This window comes from Daldinia decipiens (assembly GCF_022478715.1).
Source record: "Daldinia decipiens strain CBS 113046 unplaced genomic scaffold F4813scaffold_24, whole genome shotgun sequence".
NCBI lineage: Eukaryota > Fungi > Ascomycota > Sordariomycetes > Xylariales > Hypoxylaceae > Daldinia > Daldinia decipiens.
This window is the reverse complement of record NW_026054567.1, coordinates 482,251-503,871: the sequence shown is the minus strand read 5'-3', so window position 1 is coordinate 503,871 and position 21,621 is coordinate 482,251. Positions and strand designations below refer to the sequence as shown.

Below are 21,621 nucleotides of genomic sequence, written 5' to 3'. Positions count from 1 at the left end.
TAACCCTAACCCTAACCCTAACCCTAACCCTAACCCTAACCCTAACCCTAACCCTAACCCTAACCCTAACCCTAACCCTAACCCTAACCCTAACCGGGTTCGTCGGGTTGGCTGGGTTGACCGGGTTGGCAGGGTTAATCGAAATTATTAAATTTTTACGGTTAATTACTTATTTAGTTTATTGTAATATAAGGCGCAGTATGGGTTAGCAATGTTTAACGAAGCCTATGGCAAAGTGCCGACATGCTCGGGACACAGCGGCAATCCGGATGTGCTAATTGGGCCGGTAATGCCCGGAGGTCCATGTCTATCCAGTCCATCTTTCCTCCCTCGCTCATCCCGCTCATCCACCGCATCTCTCGGCGTTGTACGGCTTTCACCGATGAACGTTGCACTCGGACTACAGTTGCACCGCCAGCAACATGCCGCTGTCTTTAACATGTCCACAGCGGTGCTTCTCGGTGCTGTGGCTTTCGCTCATGCAGGTCGCGCTCGGGCCGGAGTTGTACTGGTGGTCAACCGATTGTTCACAGGCGCGACAGGGCTGCCTGTCGGGTTCGAGGGGGTTGTTTGTCATTTTGGTTGCCTTTTTACGTTACAATCTCGGTTATTGGTTTTCGGGGTATTTCGAATGGTTGTTCATTACTACCTAGGTATATCGTAGGATATATGGCTTAATAGCGACAGAGACATTGTCACTCATAAACCCTACCCATTACAATGACAACAGCAGCGACAGCGACATCATAATAGGTATGGCTCATGAGCGACAGCTATATCAACGGGGACATGATGACCAGTATCCATCAATAGCAACAATAACAACGACAGCAATATCACAATCAATGCGCGATGTATACGTAGAGTCTTACCTTACATGTAAATCCCACAGAAGGGTTATTCTTCTATTTAGTCAGGAGTTGCGGGAAGACTCTAATGCGATACTACAGGTGACTATCCAGGTAAGCCCTCCTTAGCAGAAAGCCCATCGACAGTCCTCTCATCGACTTTATACCTGTCAGGGTATAAGTGGGTAGGGGTATCTACAGGGGTCTATCTACTATACTAGCGAAAAGGTCCTATTTGCTTCACTCTATATTCCATGCCGAATACGATGATGATGAGAACGTTTACGTTTATTGTGTTGTATGCTATCTAGCTAGATACATATAACGTCGCTTCCATGCCGTATAGAATCTACCAATTCTAACAATGCTCACTCCTTTCCGTCGAATGCTTTCTGAAAACAGCGCAATATAGAGCTGCTGGCCCGCCGGGCAGATCAAAGCTTAGTAAATCGCGAAAAATTCGGCACGCTCGTCTTGGCCCTTAGCTATCCGCGGCAAAGATGATATGAAGCGCGGAGAGGCTTTCAAGTCGACACGCTGTATAGGGACCATGTTCCCGCGCCATCGTCGGGCGTGTGTCGAACGAAAATGCTGCTTCTAACAACACGTCCACGTTAGTGGCGCTCTAAAGTTCAAGAGTACTTCCCGAGCGAAACAGAGCTAGAGTCCCGAATGATCATGAAGAGAAAAGCCCGAGTTGACATCTCCAGTTGACATCTCCAGTGGACGTTGGTTTAATTTCCCTCGTTATCGATGTTACCTTCATCTTCCTCGCCGTCGCCGTTGCCGTCTTCGTTTCCTTTGTCGTCGAATTTCAAGCTGGGGAACATACCAGTTGTCAAACTTGCAAGGTCTTCGAGCCTAGCAAGATGAGCCTTGGCGTGCTCTATTCGCGTGTTAGCCTTCTCTTTAGCATCGGCAAGCATGTGCGAAAGCCGCTGGGTGTTGCGGGATAGCTCGCGAAGTTTCTTGACGGCATCCCTCAACTCCTCGTTGGTCATGTATTCGTTCTTGATGGTCTCCAAAGTCGCCTTGTAGATATCTCTGTTATTTCTGACTTCTATCGACTTCTTCATGTTCTCTGTGAACCAAGGCCGCTTAACCCAGACGTGCTTCTGCATCTCGTCGTAGACGGCCGTCTTCTTTTCCCGGGTCGTGTTGGTACCTGGCTGAATGACGTTAAGTCCGTTCAGAGAGATCAGCGATTGTGCCAACACCGTTACTAAAACCTCAGCCAAGGAAATTTGGGTCTCTTCCCAAACCATGACGATGGGAACCCCGTGTACGAGGACGTTGAGCCCCGAATAGCGAGCGCATGAGATTAGCAGCCTGAGGGCGTGAGATGACGTGTCCAAACTGTTAAAATCAGGGTCGTGCTGGAGCATCCTCTTGGGTACCCCCATTCCGCAGCCGATGTATACCGGGCTCGAAAGCTGACGCACGTTTCCGTCAAAGTCGGGATTCACGCGCCTGCCGAGCATCTCTATCAGTTCTTCAATGTTCTTGGTACCCTTACGACCTGACATGCATTTCGGCGCGACGTATCTTTCCTCGTCTTCGCTGTGCCATTCCTGATCTTCGGGGAGGACCGTGTTGTCGATGGCCAAGGCCCTTTTTAGATGCCACTCTTCCTCGTCCGTTAGGCCTTCCTGATCAAACGAATATTTGATCTTTATCCAAGCTTCGCAGCCGGCCTTGTACTCTCTCATGTGGCCGATCACCACTTCGATCTCGTCGCGGGTCAAAAATTCGCCGCGCTTCTCGTCGATAGAGATCCCTATCAGGTAGGCTCCAGCACCGTGAGAGTCGTACACGCACTCCCAGTTGGGTAAATCCCTATCGTAGAGATCGTACGGCAGCGTGCCCAGCAATAACGACCTTAGGACCTTTCTGTGTATGGTATGGAACAGAACTCGGAGGTTTTTATATTCGGAAGTCCCCTTTTCTTCGAAAAGCCCGATAGCTTTGCTAGACGGGATGACGTCTTGTTCTTGCCACTCTTTGGCCATCTCTATGACCAACCCGAATAGTTCGTCGAAGCTGGCGTCGTCGTCTATCTTGTCGACCATTCGTTTTGAGAGTTTGCTCACGACGGGAATCTGTGCGCTGATGACAGGTTTGATCTTGTCGGAATCCATGGTGCCTTGGTGGACGTGGTAGAACAGAGAGCCTAATATGATGTATGGTTGGATTGGATGTCGTAAAGCTTAATGCTGTCAAGCTGCATCAAGTAGTTGAGGGTTTCAAAGTGGGTGGTTGATGGTTTATTTTTGATGGTATGTGGTATCAAGTTGTTGGTAGTTTTGTAATTGGGTTGTTTTTGGCCTGTTGTGTTGGTAGCGAGAACTTATCGGGAAGTATACGTGTCACCAAGATATCCAACGATAACTTAGAGAGGAGTAGAGACTTTGTGACTTTGATTCATCGCAGTATGTATTGTTTTGTGACCCCATACAGAAAACCTTTAACCACCATAATAATTTGGGTCACAGAATTTATGCCTACGAGCAGAGACTTTCTGACCCTAATATAAGTACCTATGTATGTATTGATTTGTGACAGCATACACAAAACCTTCAACCACTATAATAACTCAGGTCATAGAATTTAAGGCTTGTAAGACTGGTAGGTTCATAACTTCAGACGCAGTTCTCGCTATAATATCTAATATCAACCAAACGGTAGAGTACCATAGATATAATAGCTTGTATCATTCTCATAGTCACCCTACCACAACCTAGAGCGACAAAGCTGTTGCGTCACTACATCATGCCTCCCAAAACCGAAATCCCGAAACAAAAGAAATTCGAAGAATTCGCATGGAGACCCTACCGACTAAACCCGACGCCATCGCAGAACGAAAGAGATCTCAAGGACATCGACCTACCTCAATGAATAATATGCAAAGGCCATGGAGAGAGTCCAAACCTGGGCGCAGGTAGCCACATGCTATTATTATCTGAGAAGCTGGATTCCAACTCAAATCGTATGTTGGAGCCCCTTTAGAACTGACGAGCCACGGCCGGAGAATAAAGTCTCGACATACCTAAGCAGAAACTGTGTGACCCCTTATATAGGTAGGGTAGATATGTATTTGACCTTATATACAAAACGTCCAACCACCATAGCGACTTGGGTCACAGAATCTATGCCTAAGAGCAGAAAATTTGTAACCCTAACGTATGTATGTATGTATTATTTTGTGACCCCCTACACAAAATCTTCAACCATCATAACAACTTAGGTTACAGAATTCATGCCTCAGAGCAGAAACTTTATAACCCCTACATAAGTACATATGTATAGTTGTGTAACCTATATCATAAACTCTCCATCAATCACGTTGCCGATTAAGGTCATAAAATATCTTAAGCACGCACAGTTATGCTGTAGCTTATGCGCGCAATAATTGAAGATTTGCGTCGGATGGATTAGGAAGGGTATTAGGAAGTAGGAAGAGACTGGTTTGGGACATTGAAAGGGGTCGATGATTTTGTGACCTTCGCATAGGTACTGGCCGTGATTGATTTGTGACCCAGCCCCACAACCTCTAATTACCTTACCAACTGGGGTCACAAAATATGCTGTTGACTTAACTGACAAATCTATACCATGGCAGCTTATACGTACATAATGAAGATTTGGGCAAGTAAGGAAAGGTAGAGATTCTGTGACCTTTACATACTACTGCAAGTGTTATTTTGTGACCCCACGCCGAACTTTCAACCACCTGTCAGATTAGTCAGCCATGTCAGGTGACCTGAAAATCCCTAGTCTCATGAAAAATAGCGGTGTAACACACGTTCCCACGATTTTACCTCGATCAATCAGATCATCATGAATATCATCAATTAGACCTCATATATCGCCTATTTAGTACGTATTAGTTGTGTGACACCACCTTACTAACTGGGGTCACAAAATCTATATCCTTACTACGGCTTACGAGTCACGATTACAGAGTTGGCAAGGCCATGGCACATATAGGGGACAGGAACTTGCTATATTGATCTATCTACTATGAAGACGCGCCGCCTATAGTAGGCTTCATAGTTCTCGCCGGTGATTCCGGTAGAACTATCTGCGAACACGAGCCGCAACGGTTACACTCCTGTCTTTCTACGGACACGGGCCGTAATGTGCTGCCACCTCTTTAGCAACGAAAGAAACTGTTGGGGTAAATGGTAAATTAGCTTAGACCACTGCCAGTGACGGGGTTTGTCTTGATGGCAAGTGTCTCTGTGGACATGCCACGAAAAGTTAGTAAAATGCCGGAGTCGAACCGACTGGTGCCTATGCCACAGATTGGGCGAGACGTGAAACCAGGATATAGGTTAGGTTATGGCTTCATTATCATTATCTTCATATTATATTATACTTACTACTTGATGGTGGCTATATTGCCACATCACATTTACATTGGTTTGCGGCTAACAAACCAGAGAAGAAAAAGAGTGATGAGAATGGTAGGTGATAGTTCAGGCCGGGTTTGACCTGACCTATGGCGATACTCTTGCATTCGTATCATCTGCCATAGTGACGTCTAACGAAGCCTTTTGACGTTGCGTGACTGACGACGGATTGTGTCCTTTGGCCTTTGCCACCTTCCGTGGAGGACGAGAATCCTGCTGCTGCGGAACGGGAGCCTGAGGCTGCGGAACGGGAGCCTGAGGCTGCGGAATGGTAGCCTGAGGTTGCGGGAAAGGGGGTTGAGTTGACCATCCAGCTTGAGACGGTGCCCCAAATTGAGCAGCCTGGAGATACTGCCTTGCTTGCGCTTTATACTCTTTTTCGGCCTGCCTTGATGCGGCACTAAAGGCACTAAAGTCGCCGCCGGTCGTGGCTGCGAGCCCGCTGAGGGCGGCGGGAGCGCTGTTAGGATCGACGATTACTTGAGCTTGTGGGTTCTGGTAGTCCCAGGCCTCAAGTGTGGCAATGGCTTCTGGTTGGTTAAACAGAACCACGGCGCCGGGGCGCGTCCACGGCATGACTAGTTCGGCAGGGTTGACTTTGCCCTCCCGGATAAATTGCAAAGCTAGGTTGTAGACTTTGCAGTCGGAGCGTATCATGCACTTGCCCGCTCGCCTGAGCACGAGAAACTTGAACCTGTCCCAGTCGTTCAGGCTGGACTGGTTGTGACAAAGATCGAAGCGGTGCTCCTTCGTGTTGCAAATTGGGCAGCCGAAGATGTCGCCCCATCTTTTATGAATTGGCCACACGCAATCCGCGAGAACGTGAGTATCCTTATGGCAGTTTGCGCAAAGGATGCGATCGTCCGCCTTTCGTTTTTGGCCTGTTAGGACGATATCGTTTTTGAATGGTAGCAGCCTGAGGCCGACGTGTTCTGCCATGATCTGGGCAGGATCTGGCTTGGGCTGCGTTATAAACAACGCCAGGGTTTTGGTATCTGGTGAGTGAGTGGATATGTAACGATTTGCTATTGTTTTGAGACCGCTGGTCCTAGTGAAATACCCGCTCCATATTTCTTGATTGTTGCCTTTCTTAGGATCGGCTGGTTGGATTAGGATAGAGTTTTCCTCAACTCTTTTGGTTTTCTTGTTCACCAGGCCTTCTGGGGTTACATCGATAGCAGTAGTAAACCCCGACTGGTACCGAGGGTTTTTGTTCTGCCAGTGTTCACGTCGTTCCTCTGCGGTAAAACGACTGTTCCGCGGGGCCACTTGATCGGCGCCCGGCCCTGCTTGGTTAGAGCCGGTAAAGTTAAATACACCGGTTTTGTTGTTATTCCCACCTCCGAATGTGAACGAAGGCTGTTGGGATTGGTTGTTGCCGACGGCATTGCCGGCATTGCTTGGCTGTGGATGCGTGAAGAATGGGTTGGGCTGATTGCCGCTGGTCTGGTTGGGATTGCTGCTGCTCGACATTTTGATTAATGGCGACGACAGGAAATTGATGGTTAATGGTTTGATAGAGATCTGTGTGATGGATGTGATGGAATTTGATGGCTGCGTAGTGCGAGTGTGATGGTATGCGTAGTTGGCGAAAGGATGTTGAAGGGGAAATTAAAATTCGTATTGTGCGCGGAGGTGGGTTGGTTTATTTTGACGACGACGTGTTGTGTGATAGCCTACCTAACCCTACCTGCAAGCCAACCCCCTTTAGGCACTCTGCTTAGCTATTGTGCATATTTATATGTACCTACGAACCACCAAGCAGACACTTTAACAACTGCAGTTTAGCTCACATTTCTGGGCTAGCAACCATGACACAAATTAAAGCATAACACAACGTCCTCTATTATACCTTATGTGATGAATAGGGGTACATAACACACCGTACAATACATATGATATCTCGAATATGCCACCTAACCTCACTTGGGTAGATACTACTGCCTTACCATATGAGCGTGCAGGTCGATAGCTGGTATATTAATTTAATGCTATTGTCGTTGTTGATCTCGGTCAACCATCCGTCATACCTTAGGAATGGCGGTGGCGGTGGTCTTCTGGCAAAGCAGAAGTAGATAATATGTTCAACTTGTTAGAATTTACGGCGTGACTAGCGTTCTCGATGTGACATCTATGGTAAAGGATATGTTTGGTACGTATAGCTGTAAGCTCTTGTAGTTAGGTTACAGTTTAGCGAGGTTGTTTCCATGCTGTTTAGTTCCCTCCCGATAGAGCGTGGTAGTTAATGAAATGAACCTGTGAGGCATTTGCTGAAAGATGCGGTATATGAGCTGTATGTTGTATATTGACTTGGTCTATTAACTGTATGAATGAGTAGGGAGTTTCTTCTCATACAATCCATACCAAATACCACGTACTATGTGCAGTCCCTTGACCACTCACTTCAACAGCATTCCAAACACTTTGTACCTGATTCTTATGCCGGGTGTTTGGAATTTGGAATGTATCAAGACCCCTAGCCTAAAGCCAGTGCACCCAGATGCGTGAGTCTAACGGTCAGTGAATTTCAGCTTCTTTATTGCTGCGCATGCTATCGCTTCCAAAGTATTACCACCTCCCCGTATTCCTATAACATCTTATAAGTACAGTACGTGAAGGATATCCAGTTTGAGTTAGTTACATACCAAGTCTTTACTTGTTAGAAAGAGAACCGCAGTGGTAAAGGAAATATTTCCATATACAGTACACAGCATCTAGTATCTCGGCGTAGAATGTGTACCTCTTCATTGGTTCATACAGATTGGCAAACCGACTCGTCGTATCGTTCAGCATAACCCATCTCAGTTAGATTTCCAAGTCCCAGCGTAGTGTCAGTAAGACTATGTTTTTCGGAGATTGCAGGGTTGACACCCCCTTTTTCTCCCAACCTTGACCGCGGAGCTATAGTAGAAATCGGTCTGTAATCAGTGTAATACTAGCAAGTTTATGATGTAATATCCATACTTTCGTTGACTTCACAAAAGTAAGTATCGTTTAGAAGGCTTTCTATCCGTTCTGTTTATTCCATTATCCCATTTTATGTCACTCGACGTGGTCAGCAGGACCCTTTATTTCATTCAGAGTATAGTGCTATGATTAGCTGCTTGGGGCCTTTGGCGAGGTTCTAGCTGTTGAAGTGGTAAAGCCATACTTTGTAGGAGATACCAACTCCGGTTCAGTAGCTTAAGGAGGACAGTTTATACATTCTGTTTACTTTGGAATTGTTTTATACGCCACACTTAGGATCAGGCTGCAGACAAGGAATAAACATGAAAGTTGTAAGCAGATTCAGGTATTACGAAGCGAGAATCACATATCATACTCGTTTGGGGCTATTAAGTATGAGACTCTTAAGTATTTGGTTCAAGTACAGGGCTCGATCATTGCATGGCATAGGGCGTTATCCCTAAACGAATACCTGCAGCGCATAAACCATCACCAAGAAACCACAACATTTTACCCCTCGAGCAGTCGTTCGCCTCTTAAGCTAGATAACATACAGAAATAAATCAAACAGTCCTCTTACCATACACATAAAATTTACAGGCGAACATCCCATATTCCATCATCACAGGTTTCGACGAGAAGGGAGGGGGCTTGTAACTCTCTACGATACCAAAATCCTACTAGAATCCTACTTTCTATTCATCATACAAGCAGCTCGAATCATAGATCCGAATTCTACGCGTCAACTTCAACATGCCTCCTCGACAAAGAAACCAGCAAACACAAGAAAATTTCCACGTCCCGAATGATATGCAAAAAGTTGCAGATGATCAGCCCGCGCTACCAGCCATCCTAAAGTCGGCCCACGACTTCGTTCACCGCAATAGACCCCCTTTAACAGCTCAACAGATACAAGCGCTAATTCCTAGCGCCCAGATGGACTCCACGTGGACGCAGCAAGACGAGCTCGCTCCGCAGCAAGCCTAGAACAATGACCCGTTCAAGCCGCATCTGTTAAACAGCAAAGGTAACAAGCACCTGGCTCCTCTGTAGCAATACACGCTCTGGTTCATGGGATTTACCGCCCAGGAGATTGTCGGACCTCGATTCAACCTCGCGTACGACGCTTCGTCGAACCGGATAATTCACCTAGGAGAGGGACTTTGAAGTTAGACCGATTTAATGACCAACCATCGATAATTTATGAGCATTCTTTTCATTTTGAATCCTTAAAGATAAATCATTAAGCTGTTCATACCGCTCGTATGTAGATACAGGGGTCAGGAATATGTGCCGTTTTAATTGTTTACACCAAGCTTTATTTACGAGTCGTCCGATCTATCGTTTTACGTGGTGATGGAGATGCTATCGTGAGGTAGAGTGCTAAGATACGGTCGGTGAGCTGTATGCTGTATTAAAGTACTTATCAAAGTTGCCTACATCATTTCAATCGTAAAGACTGCCAAACATAAGTGAGGCCCCGGGTCGAAGAACTCCAACGCTTTAAAGAGAAGACGAAGAAGATATGGACCATTTAAAAACGGGCCCGTGGCCAGAATGGCACATTAAACCACAGCAAAACAATCTAGTACCCATTAGTTCATGTGCATTCTTTGTTGTATAGGGAGCTAGATCACGAATTTCAATATCGCGATGATGTTCTGGGTTGGACTTTCTAGATCCTACATACCATACGATATGTCACGAGGTGGAACCAAACAGCATAGAAACAACTTCGGCATTTTATAAGGAAGTATAATTAACCCAACTACATAAGCCTGCGGCGATACATATTGAGCATGTTCTTTGCTGCAGATGTCTCATCTAGAATCCTAACAGCCAAGGCTTGACGTTCTGTAATAATGACGGTAGCCGGACCAATTATCACATGCAAAGCAGGCTATGATCTTTCGCAGTGCTTAGAAACTAGGCCTTTAGAAATAACGCTGTTCTTGCACTTGTTTCTCAAGTTGATGTCCTCTTCAAATTCCAGGACTACATGGCCCGGGCTGTTGCGGTAAGAGTTGTTATAGTACGAGCTGTGGCAGAGATGGGAGACTTTCAGCTTGTCCGCGGCTCCTCTTTATAGCGTGTCGAGGAAGTCTATCTTCAGCTAATTGCAATACTTACATCCGAGTCATGTTAAATAGAGTATGAGACTTGTCGATGAATATCATCTTTGCCAGTTTGACCAGAACCGTTTCGCTTAACTCGGCATGAAATATCGGAACTTCTGTGAAACATCGATCCGAAATCGATGTGCAGATGTTTTACTTCAATTGGGCCCCGTCTAGTGCGTTCAATTGTTCTACGACTTCCCAAAGACATTTGTCTGCGTCTTTGAGGCCGTGTTCGCATGGCAGGTTCTGCGCGATGGACTAAAAGGTTAGCCGACTACTCCGCTACTTTGCAAGACCAAGGGACGAAGAGGTTACCTACAAAATGATTGACACGTTCGTCTTCGTCGTTCCAAGGTAGGTCGCTGGAGAGGACAACGAATGAAGTTGAAGCCCAATCCATATTAAATGAGAATCTCTCGGTACGATTTCCAGAAATAAAAAGTTCTTACCGACTTCTTCGTTGCATGAGCTGCCTAGTGCTTCGTAGACTGCTGTGTATGCTGTCGGGTGGGCTGCATTCGATTCTGGTTAGAGATAAATCAACTGTATGAATGAGGGGTCCTTCTTATATACATTCAATGACAAGATACCATGTACTATACTTAAAAGTAACCCTTTCAACAGCTGTTTATTCCCATTAGAACTTGTAGGTATCGAAGGAGCACGGCTGATAAAGTTCAAAAATTCGCTCGACTACTGCAAAAGACTTGATACGCGTAACAAAGTTAGATGGTAAAGGCAGGGGCCACACCAAACCGAAACGAGAGGCATTGGGCTTGCTTGAATGGCATTACGAGATCGGCGGCTAGGAGGGTGCGCATGGGTGATTGGGAAGTTGTCATGAAAGATACAGCGATTGAAACTTGGTGTTTAAACTACATAACAGGATTAGACTTCCGATTAATCCTTGCATCGGCACCTTCACTTCAACCCCTTCTGACTTCCCGTATAATGTAGTTTAATTACTGTACCGCAACGCGAGTGCGTTCGAATTCCACTGTGGTCGGCCGAATGGTACGACTCGGGTTTTTCCTTAGGCACCGCCGGCCGCTGAGGGTGTTCCCATCTCGTTATAAGAAGGCCTTTCGACGGTTTTTCTCCTGATCAAAGTCGGCTACCTGGCCCTGGCCCTGGCGCCAACCAGATAGGGGCTGGGGATAGGAAGTGGAGGATCCCCCGTGTCAGGCGAAACTCCAGCACTGTTTCCCTCGAAGGAGGTACTCTAGACGTCTAAATTGCTACTTAGCTTATAGCCACCAATAGACATCGACGTTATCATCATCATCATCAGTTTGATTACATGGACCACGCCTTCACATCAATCCAAAGAGATATCTAGAATATAGTAGGGTTCTATGTAAGATTGTAGCATAATTGTAAATAGAATGATAGAAGATACAACAATGATATGTAACGACGGAACCAATATCAAACTCATATTTTCCATTCGCCAATCCGCAATTTAAGAAAGGAAAGAGTATCCCAGGCAGGCGATCATACTACGACGCCGCTCGTAATCGTAACCCGCAATGGAGGCATTCATAACCGGCCTATAAGTCGCCATCTAACAACAGCTTAGCTACTCTATCTAGACCAAATAACTTCCCGACTACCAACTCAAGTCTGCTCAATAGGGTTACAGACCGCCTACCAGGGCAAAACACCCCCGTCAAGATCCACTATCCCGTTCTTCTCGATGTCAGCATCCCTCTTCCCTAGGACGATATCCGCCCGAGCTGCGGCTGGCTCCTTGGGGCCTCTAGCACCCCCTTTGAGACGCATCTCGCGGCCCTTCTCTCGGATCAAGTTAGTGACGCACCAGCCAGGGTTGAAGGCGAGAACCTTGCAACCCCACTCGGCAAAGTTGAATCGGTGGCAAGCCGCCAACATATTAAGCGCCGCCTTGGATATGCGGTAAGAGTCCCCGCGGACGCTTCGGTGTTCGTATTCCGGGTCCAGTCGAGAGGTCGCTGAGCCCTGTTCCGAAGATACGTAAATTATGTATGGATTCGCAGACTTCTTCAAGAGTGGCTCTAGTGCTTCTGTCACCATCACCTGGCCAAAGAGATTGGTCTCCAAAGTCCCACGAAGAGCAGTTATTTGGTCGATTGGCAATCAGAACGCCGGCGTTGTTCATCAGCACATCCAGCTTTCCAAACTGAATTTCGATTTGCTGTCTAGCCGCGCCGATAGATTTTTGGTCCGTCACGTCGATTTGAATCACGGATATTGGACCCTTTAAGAGTTCTTGCGAATCGACTGTAACTTATTTAAAGCCTTTTAACCCTTCTCTACGGAGCGGCTGCCGAGTAGGATGTGAAAATCGGCCGACGTATTTTCTAAAGCAGCAACAGTTTCGTAACCGATCCCGCTGCTAGCCCCTAAACTAAGATCGGTCTCTTATTGGTGTTCTTATATCGAGTGACCTACCGGTGACTAGAATGATGGTCTTATTGGAAGCCATCATGAGTTACTACTGCTTGATGTTAAGTTGAAATAACTAGATCTACGTTTGTAACTGATATGATGAAGTGGACAAGCCTGGGGATATGTTGATTCGTACCAGACATATCTTAATGTTGAGGTGGAGATAATTTAAACTACCTAATGTATAAAGTCCGTTAACTGAGAACTGGTACCTCACGCGCATCTTTCAACATCACGTCTGAGTATTTACGAGCCATGTTACGCCCGAGCTTCCCATTTATTAAGGGTAAACTGGTGCTTTCGTACTCCAGTTGCCTACTAAGGGGTAAGGTGTGTGGTATTTACCCCTTCTAAAAGGCTAATGCTATTTAGTGATTTGTTATTAATGGCTCCCCGGAGATCGCCGCGTCATATTTTATATTGCAAGCATGTCGTGATGCCGTATGGTGTGGAATGCTGATTTGGTTTGGGCCGCATCTGCCTATCGGGATGATGCTGAGATGACAGCTTAAATTCTCAGTATATTGCAGGCTAAATTCACTTCTTAATATATTCACTACTTTTAATCATAATGTCCAGATTCCGGGACTAAAATCAACATCACTGAATCTTCATACACACTACGCTGTATTCTTCGGCGGAGATAAGGTGTTCGGATAAGTCAAACCACCCTTACTGGGGCCACCCTAGTGGGGGCCACCCATTTCCCATACAAAATCAACAACTTCGCATGTCTATAATTAATTCAAAAAAAATAGATAAAAATATACAATCTCTTATATTTTACTTTTCGATCATTATAATAACTTATATACATTTTATCATATTTAAAATCTAATATTTTAATAATAAAATAGTAAAGTGTATTTTTAATGTTATTTTTAAAATTTTTAAAATTTTAATTTTATATGGGAATTTCATCAAATTACCATAAAACCTTATAAACGCTTATAACTTCTCAGATAAATAAGTTATATAACTGGCCTTAGATTTTAAAGTTGTATTAAAACGTCCCTTATTTAACAATACAAATTTTACATTTATACCATATTAATTGGTAAAATTATACGCAATAATATCCCTTAACAGCTTTACATATAAATTTATATATGTAATTGTTAATGTATACTCTTATATTCATTTTACCACAAATATTAGCCCTGCCATTTTTTCAAAATTTTATACCTGGTAAAAGTCAATACCGTACTCAAAATTAAAGACCGTATAATTTTATCTATTTTCTTGAATTAAATACAGATATGCGAAATCGTTGATTTTGTATGGGAAATGGGTGGCCCCCACTAGGGTGGCCCCAGTAAGGGTGGTTTGACTTATTCCTTCATTGTCCGAGTCCGAGAAGATAAGCGTCCGCAGGTATGGTCAGGTTAATGGACGAATGTATGATACAAGCATTTAAAGACATAAACTGGAATATTCATTTGGAGTTTAACTACATAGTGCGCCTTAGATAACGTAGTGTTGGTTCGTGGCGTATTAAAGTGGTTTGGTGACTGCATCATACGGCTCTATGTCTGTTTACAGCTTTAGAGATATCGGCAATGTTCCCATTTATCATTTAAGGGAGTTTCAGCACGACTAGTATTTATTTACTCTAAATTATTTTGAAGTTGTCGTTTGAGTAATGATCGGAATTTTAAGGTATTAAATACCATCCCGGGACGCACTAATACCACCCACAAGTCATCGATAGAAATCAAATTTGACCTTTAATCCCGTGAAAACTTAGTTGTTGCTAGTTTTACTAAACCACTAGCATGAATTCCTTTCGGGAATACCAAGTAGCGAATTAGACCCTTTTGTGAATGAACTCATCCGCGCTGTAATGATTGATTTTAAGCAAATAGTGTTGATCAGGGTACGATCTCAGTTCGACATTATGAGGCCTCTCGACCCAAAGAAATTAGTTTCAGCGTAGATCAAACCAGCTTAAATCTTCCAATCGCCAAACCGTGTTCATAAGAACTGAATTACCAAATTATACTCGGCAATGATTCAGGTTGGGAAGCTTTACGATATTATCACATGATATGACAAGTATACTGGTGGTTATTTAACGATCCAAAATGCTAATATAAGTGAATACAAGGCTAAACAAAGAAGATAGCAAAGTTGGTGCTCCGGACCCTGGAGGCTAACATATTAGTCGGCTTCCGGCTTACCGGGGTATATCATCCGAGGTGCGAATATGGTACTTCGTACGGCGGACCTTATTGATTAGGTCTTAATGCACAATTGCTTTTATCTGGCCATAATTAGTTGTACTTGATTCGTTAGTAACCTTAAAGATCGTGCGTTGTCCTAATTATTTCCAATATTATATCTAGGTAGGTTTCAGCGATGGGCAGTTTCCGAACTCTAGCCGACATGATCCGGCTCTCTAAACGTCAAGTTGCACCATGAAGCCCGATAGAGAGTTCAAAGTTATAATCGCCGACGGCGGCGTTGCCGGCCTCGCTCTCGCCAATACGTTGAGGATGTTTGGGTTAAACTATAATACCCTCTTAGAATCTCACTCGAATATCGCACCCCAAGTAGGTGCCAGCGTCGGTCTATTTCCTAACGGCCTACGAATCCTCGACCAGATAGGATTCTATGAGCAGATTCTCGAGGTATTCAAAGGTGATGATCTCTACGGAAGGTCGTACATACGAGATAAGAACGGTAAGACCCTCTCCAGCCTCTATAATGTGAGTGGACATTTGGAACGGCGGTACCTATCCCGAGACACATGACGCCGCAGGATAAACCCTAACGGTTATCGCAGACACGATTATAGGCAGCTCTTCTTCGATAGGCAGGGGCTCTTCCAAATTTTATATCATCATCTCGAGCACAAGGACCAATTGCTGCTGAATAAGAAAGTTGCTACCGCCAGCCCTGACGGATGGCGGTGTTAGAGTTACATGTGCGGACGGCTCGGTATACGACGGCACTCTTCTCGTCGGTGCTGATGGTGTCCGCAGCGCTGTCTGGCCCATTATGGTTGCCCTTGGCAATAAGATACGGCCGGGCTCGTTCGATCCGAAAGAGCAGGACGAGATTCCTTGCTTTACAAATGCAGCTTTGGTATTATATCAAGACTAATGATGCAATCAAAGTTGGACTGGCCGTGGTAGCTGGAGAATTTTTCGTTGGTCTAGGTGCTACTTGGGCAGGTTTGTGGTATTGGCGAGAGGAAAAGCTAGCCAGCTTGGATACACGGGGGAAGGGAGAGAGCGAAAAGCAAGATAACTTATGATTCTCAAAATTCATCTACAACTCATGAGCAATCAAGAATACACCGGCCCACTCCAGGAGACTATTCAGACTGGAAAATACGTAGACAATTCAAACCAATTATACTTGTCTTATGGAAAGTTCCTCATTGCCACCTAAGAAATGAAAGTCGTGCGTAATGAAAATCTCAATGTTTGTTTATATACTAGATATCTTTATTTACGAGGGTGAATACGCAGACCTATATAGGTACATCGATAATCATCCACATAGAGGCGAGTCTTCGATTACCCAATATCAATGATGCGCATGCCGGTATACTCAACTTACTTGATTAATCGATATGCAGCGCCCTTTTGCGCGCGAAGAGGTAGTTACGCAATTCGAACACATCTCTACCATGAAGATTCAAAAGCTCATTTTGTTTTCTTCTTTAGCCGCTCAACTTTTTGATCGTGTCTCGTTTCTTCGCGTAATATTTTGATGCAGAAAACAAAAAGTACCAAGCCTAAGCACCACTAATAATCATATTCAGGGTGAGGTTGCTTAGTCAGGTAGTAAGAAATGCATAGTTAATTATAGCAAGGTCACGTGTATGACGGTCATACTGAGTCAATCGCAATCAGAACCAACGACGCTTCTATCATTTTACAGATTCGCGAATAAATCATAGAGGCTAGCTGCTTGAGGATAGAATTAAATGCGACGACGGCTATACCATCGAATATAAATATGGCTAAAGACGCTCGTTGCCTGATGTGTATAATAGATATTCCGGCATGGACGTTTGATTCAAAACATAGAGGCTCGAAATAAAACTCTTTAGATGACACCAATAGTTTCAAATACGACATCTACTAACGCTGGATCGCGAACCGGAAACGAGATGAAGGACTTTCCAGATTACTCCTTACCGCGAGGCGTCCATGCCGTCCCGCGCGAGTTCTTAGACACGCGACCCGATGATAAACTCGACAATGATATCATGCACCCGAGGCCCGTCTCGAGCGAGAAGAATGTCTGGTTCTTCTGGCACGCGGGCTACGAGATGATGCATCCGTACACAAAACGCAACGTGCGTGCCTGGCATCGGCGCCTGTCGAAGCGCGGCTGGACGGTGCGGGTTCTTGACCGCGCGCCGGGCTCGCTTTCTAACGTGGCTAATTTTCTTGACGTCTCGGATCCGCACACGTTCCCGCGCGCATTTATCGAGTCTACTATCGGCGGCCGCTACGCCATGCAGCACGTGTCTGATCTCGTGCGGTGGCCGCTGCTGCTTCGGTACGGCGGCATGTATGCGGACGTCGGTCTGATGCAGATCGGAGACCTAGATAGGCTGTGGAACGAAACTATCGCCAATCCTGACTCGCCCTTTGAGGTACTCTCATACAACCTAAACGGCGGCTTAGCCAACTATTTTCTTGCGTCGCGCCCGGGAAATGCCTTTTTTGACAGGTGTCACCGGCTATTTCTTGCTCTTTGGGCCGAAGACGGCGGGAAGACGAGCACCGACGGGATGCATGCCAGCCCGCTGCTCAAGGGTGTCCCGCTTATGAGAAGTTCGGCTACGATTAAGGAAGACGGAAAGATTATCGGGACCGACGAGCTGCAGAAGATGTTGAGCGACTATATCGCCCAGGGCCAGGCGACGTCGATGGTCATGGGCTTAGTCGACGACGAGGACGGATGGGACGGGCCACGCTACGTTTCGGAGCATATATACGCCGTTGATTATATGGAAGGGTCTCAGCTGATCAACGAAATTACTGGTTGGGATGGAAAGAAGGCGTTCCATCTCATGTCTCTCCTCCTCCCGAAGCGCGGCGAAGCGGAAAGCGCCGAGCAGAAACAGGCGCGAGAGATTCTAGAGGCTTGTTTGCGGAGGAGCTTCGGATTCAAGCTCGCGCACGGCTTGATCATAAGGGTATTCAAACATACGCTGGGATCGCTGTGGAGAGATCATGAGGGCTCGGATGACGTGCCGGGGACCTACGCGCACTGGTTGAGACGCGGGACGGCTTACTGGAACCAAGACGAGTTGCCACCAGCTTTAGAATTTGGAGTCGTAGAACCATTTAAGAGAGGTCCTTTACTAAGGGAGAAATAGCTTGAAAATAGAAAGCCTACCTACGTTTTTAGTCCCCGGATGGTATCAGGTTTCTCATATTTACTTGGCAGGACTTTATAATTTCGACGCGGTGATTATCTTAGAGGTAAGTAGTAGACTGAAGTTGATATTAGGCCAGGACGTATCAGATTGAGATGCTTGGAAGTTTATGTTATTCCACCGTATTATGAAGTACAATTAGTTTTATTTTGGAGATGCGCAGGAACAGTTCAAGTTACAACACATAGAAATTAGAAGCCGTTGAAATCAATTAGGAAAACCCGGCGAGACTTAGGTTGCCGTCTCAAAAATCTATTATTGTGAATCTCCGTCTGGAAACTCGCTAATCACTACCTTAGGTACCTACCAACGCCGTCCCTGATCGTGGTCGTTCAGATGCATCCGTGCCTTAGTGGTAGGGAGGGTTTCCGTACCCACCTCCCCACTGCCGCTGTCCGTAAGACGAATATCCTTGCGGGGGTGGTGCTCCGTATCCTTGATCAGGATAACCCTGTGACGGTTGTGATGCGCCGTAATACGAGGCGGCTTCGCCCTGAGGCGGTGCTCCGTAGCCCTGCTGAGGATAATTTTGTTGACCGTAGCTTTGATGCTGAGGCTGTCCGCCGTAACCCTGCTGAGGAGGCTGGTGCGGTGAATAGCCGTAACCCGGGCTCGGCGCCGGATGTCCTTGAGAATGCGAAGATGTCGGACGGCTGGATCCGTAACCCGATCCCGGACGCAGCGTCTCTCCCGCGCCCATGGCGTTGAGATCTCTCGTGGCGCACTGCGACCAGAGCGAGCCGGAGGGCTTGCCGTGGCCCAGCTGCTCCATAAGTCCCCCGTCGAAGATGCCGCCGCCGTGCGAGTGGCCCTTCTGCCCCGATAAGACGTGGTTCTTACCGTTCCGTACGGAATCGGAGCCTAGCACGCGATTGAGATCGTGACGGCGCGGATGCTCGTCGGCCCACTTGCGCACGGTATTAAACATCTCGCGCTGGATCTCGACGCGCTCGTCTCGGAGGGCCGGGTGGTGGAAAGCGCGTAAGACGTCGCTGACGACCTCGTCTACCGGCACGCCAGGATTGTCCCAAGCGTAGAGAATTCGCCTAGGGATGTATTAGCACGTTGTACATATCGCCTACGAGTTTCGAGGGTATACTTACGGAACGACGTATTGCAAGATCGTCGCGGCGATTCTTCCGGCGCACGGGTTTAGAACGTTTGTGAAGTGGTCTTTAGAAAGCATAGAGTGGGTTGGGTCGGTACAGTGAGGATTCTTCCACGGCTCCAGCTGCGAGTTGGCGCTGGCGCTGATGACGCCGGAAGAGCCGTCTTTCAGCGCTTTGGTGACGGCGTTTATGATAGGCCTGACGAACGGGGCTAGCAGGCCGAGGACGAACGCGGTGAGCGTCTCGCTGATGTGCTCGAGGAGGCTCTCCAGACCGGGGATTTTAGAAATGCCTCTGTTGATCGACTTTACGATCTTGTCGCGGAATTCTAAGATGGGGTAAATCTGCTTGGAAACCTTGACGGGGTCGAAGTTCTCGCTCATTCCGGGGACGATGTTCGGGTTAGCTCGCGTGCCCGAGTACGATTGCTGCTCGTTCCGCCTCTCTTGGTCGTCGGCCATCCTCTTCAGATCGCGCGCCTCCGAAGCCATTCCGCCTCCGACGCCGGGCAGCTGGCCGACGAGAGAGATGAAATCGCCCGCGCCGAATCCGCCCCCGAATCCCCGCGCGCCGCTACCGCCCGACGGCCCAGAAGGCTGCTCCGAGTTCTTCAAGGCAATATCCAGCTGGTCGACCTCGGATTGCGTGAAGTGGTCGTTGGCTTCTCCCAGTACGGAGTGTAGAAAGTCGACGCCGCCAAAGGTACCCGTCACTAAGGGGAAGACTCGCTTGCCGCGCAGGTTGATCTCGGAATTCGATCCGCAATGAGGAAAGACCTCGTGGTAGCCGAGTTCGCGGAGGGCCAGCTCGCAGTAGTTGCTGTGAGCGCTAAAGTCCTCCATGCAGTGAAGCGCCTGGCCTAGACATCTCAAGGCTTCGCATAGATCCTCTTCCTTCCCTTTGCCGTGAGAGCCGTGGCTGTATAGCCTACCAAAGTGAACACTTCGGCCGAAGCTAAATCGGAGGTAACCGGCGCTAGTTGCCCAATTTCCCTGCTCGTTGGCGATGTAGTTCTTCATGCCGGTGTGCGGGTCGATCTCGGTCTCGACGGGAAGGACAGGCCCTCTCAGGCGCTTATCGAAAGCCCTGGCGTCCAGGCCGTCGGCGTATCCGAGAGGGTTGTCGATGTGTTCTTCCGGACGGTAAACTCCGAGGCGCTCTTCCGTGACTTCGAACTCCTCGGTAGCGTAGCCGTTGGCGAGGAACGACAGGACCCAGATAAGAACGCGGATGGTGGCGGCGTTGACTCCTTTCACGCTCCCGACGTCGATGGCCTGAGAGTAGTCGCGGAGCCAATTCCCGAAATATGTGCGCTGAACCATTAGCGTGGTCCACTTCTTTCCGTGGAGGAAAGCGATCGTCTTGAGCGTATCCTCGATATCGCCATGGCGCCAGTTGTGACCTTCTACCTGGGCGATGGAGGGGATGTTACCGGCGCCGAATGCTGCAGCTCTGCCGGGCATCGCGATCAGGATGACGGCCATGATAAGCAGCAGGCTGCCTGAGCGGAGATGGTATGAAGCCATGGCGCGTGCCGGCCTGGTGACGAAATTATCTCGATTTCCTTAACGAATAAGATATGTTTCCGACGATTAGATGAGTGACGATGAGACGTACGATGAACGGAAGAACTGGAGAGGAGGGACGGCGGGGTAGTTCTGATAGGCACAAAATATTGCCACAAAATATTGCACAATACCGGTGTAAGAATTTAGAGGAAACTTAGCGCGGTAGGAAACTGATTTCGGGAGAGGTGCCGACGGGAGCTGAAAGATACTTTCACCTGGAAGCTAAGCCTTAAGTCGCAGCATTACCATCCAATCAAGTTCTCGGTAGCCCTTAACCGGCATGGCCGCTACTGCGCCGATGAAGTCATACTGGTCGTTACTAAGTGGCTAGCTGATGTACACGGGTATTGTATGTACTATAGGTAGGTACCTAGGTAACCTTGTGTCTTATGACACATGCAAATGCGACTCGGCCTCTAATAGCCGTCGAGCATGCGAGTGCAGCCCTACGTCCGAAGATGGCTTTAGCTGAGGCTCTTGGGACACAACACAACACAACGTTACTGCGGGAGTAACAACTCGGCAGATTTCCTAATCGGGCTATATTCATAGAATAGGTACCTAGACAGTTAGAGTTGCTGCTCAACCGCAAGGGACTAAGTTTAGATACTAAACTAAGAGAACGGAAAACTAAGAGAACGTGCGAGACTACGAAGTATTTTGAATTTTCCCGGGTAGTGAGCGTCGTTAAAAATCTACAGTAGTGCAATACGTTGAATCTTCTAATCTACTTGGGTACTTTCAAATCGCAAGTATAGAATTTACTAGGCAAAGACTCGTAGGCTAT

At 47.0% G+C, this 21,621-nt stretch overlaps 7 protein-coding genes across 7 annotated transcripts; 3 read left to right on the top strand and 4 right to left on the bottom strand.

The window, feature by feature from the left end:
* Positions 1-1,582: 1,582 nt before the first annotated feature.
* Positions 1,583-2,987, bottom strand: F4813DRAFT_397700 (uncharacterized protein; the record flags this gene model as incomplete). The annotated part of the gene is made up of 1 exon (XM_049247967.1): positions 1,583-2,987. A coding segment is annotated over one exon (1,405 nt), but the record flags the coding sequence as incomplete, so codon positions are not given.
* A 1,690-nt stretch (positions 2,988-4,677) lies between these two features.
* Positions 4,678-7,051, bottom strand: F4813DRAFT_397696 (uncharacterized protein). The gene has a single exon (XM_049247966.1). The coding sequence runs from the start codon at positions 6,731-6,733 to the stop codon at positions 5,348-5,350; it is 1,386 nt and encodes a 461-aa protein (XP_049098266.1). The 5' UTR covers positions 6,734-7,051; the 3' UTR covers positions 4,678-5,347.
* A 1,908-nt stretch (positions 7,052-8,959) lies between these two features.
* Positions 8,960-9,193, top strand: F4813DRAFT_390980 (uncharacterized protein; the record flags this gene model as incomplete). The annotated part of the gene is made up of 2 exons (XM_049247095.1): positions 8,960-9,079; positions 9,143-9,193. 2 exons carry the CDS (start codon positions 8,960-8,962, stop codon positions 9,191-9,193), a joined length of 171 nt encoding a protein of 56 aa, XP_049098265.1.
* A 2,780-nt stretch (positions 9,194-11,973) lies between these two features.
* On the bottom strand, positions 11,974-12,790 carry F4813DRAFT_390979 (uncharacterized protein; the record flags this gene model as incomplete). The annotated part of the gene is made up of 3 exons (XM_049247094.1): positions 11,974-12,303; positions 12,344-12,585; positions 12,757-12,790. The coding sequence occupies 3 exons, from the start codon at positions 12,788-12,790 to the stop codon at positions 11,974-11,976; spliced, it is 606 nt and encodes a 201-aa protein (XP_049098264.1).
* Positions 12,791-15,170: 2,380 nt separating this feature from the next.
* F4813DRAFT_390978 (uncharacterized protein) lies at positions 15,171-15,858 on the top strand (the record flags this gene model as incomplete). Its single annotated transcript, XM_049247093.1, has 2 exons — positions 15,171-15,461; positions 15,637-15,858. The coding sequence occupies 2 exons, from the start codon at positions 15,171-15,173 to the stop codon at positions 15,856-15,858; spliced, it is 513 nt and encodes a 170-aa protein (XP_049098263.1).
* Positions 15,859-16,876: 1,018 nt separating this feature from the next.
* On the top strand, positions 16,877-18,097 carry F4813DRAFT_390977 (uncharacterized protein; the record flags this gene model as incomplete). The annotated part of the gene is made up of 1 exon (XM_049247092.1): positions 16,877-18,097. One exon carries the CDS (start codon positions 16,877-16,879, stop codon positions 18,095-18,097), a length of 1,221 nt encoding a protein of 406 aa, XP_049098262.1.
* Positions 18,098-18,506: 409 nt separating this feature from the next.
* Positions 18,507-20,792, bottom strand: F4813DRAFT_390976 (heterokaryon incompatibility Het-C; the record flags this gene model as incomplete). The annotated part of the gene is made up of 2 exons (XM_049247091.1): positions 18,507-19,203; positions 19,261-20,792. 2 exons carry the CDS (start codon positions 20,790-20,792, stop codon positions 18,507-18,509), a joined length of 2,229 nt encoding a protein of 742 aa, XP_049098261.1.
* Positions 20,793-21,621: the final 829 nt, after the last annotated feature.

Excerpts from the sequence above, each read along its gene's own strand:
- F4813DRAFT_397696 (XM_049247966.1), bottom strand. The coding sequence starts at position 6,733 with ATGTCGAGCAGCAGCAATCCCAACCAGACCAGCGGCAATCAGCCCAAC.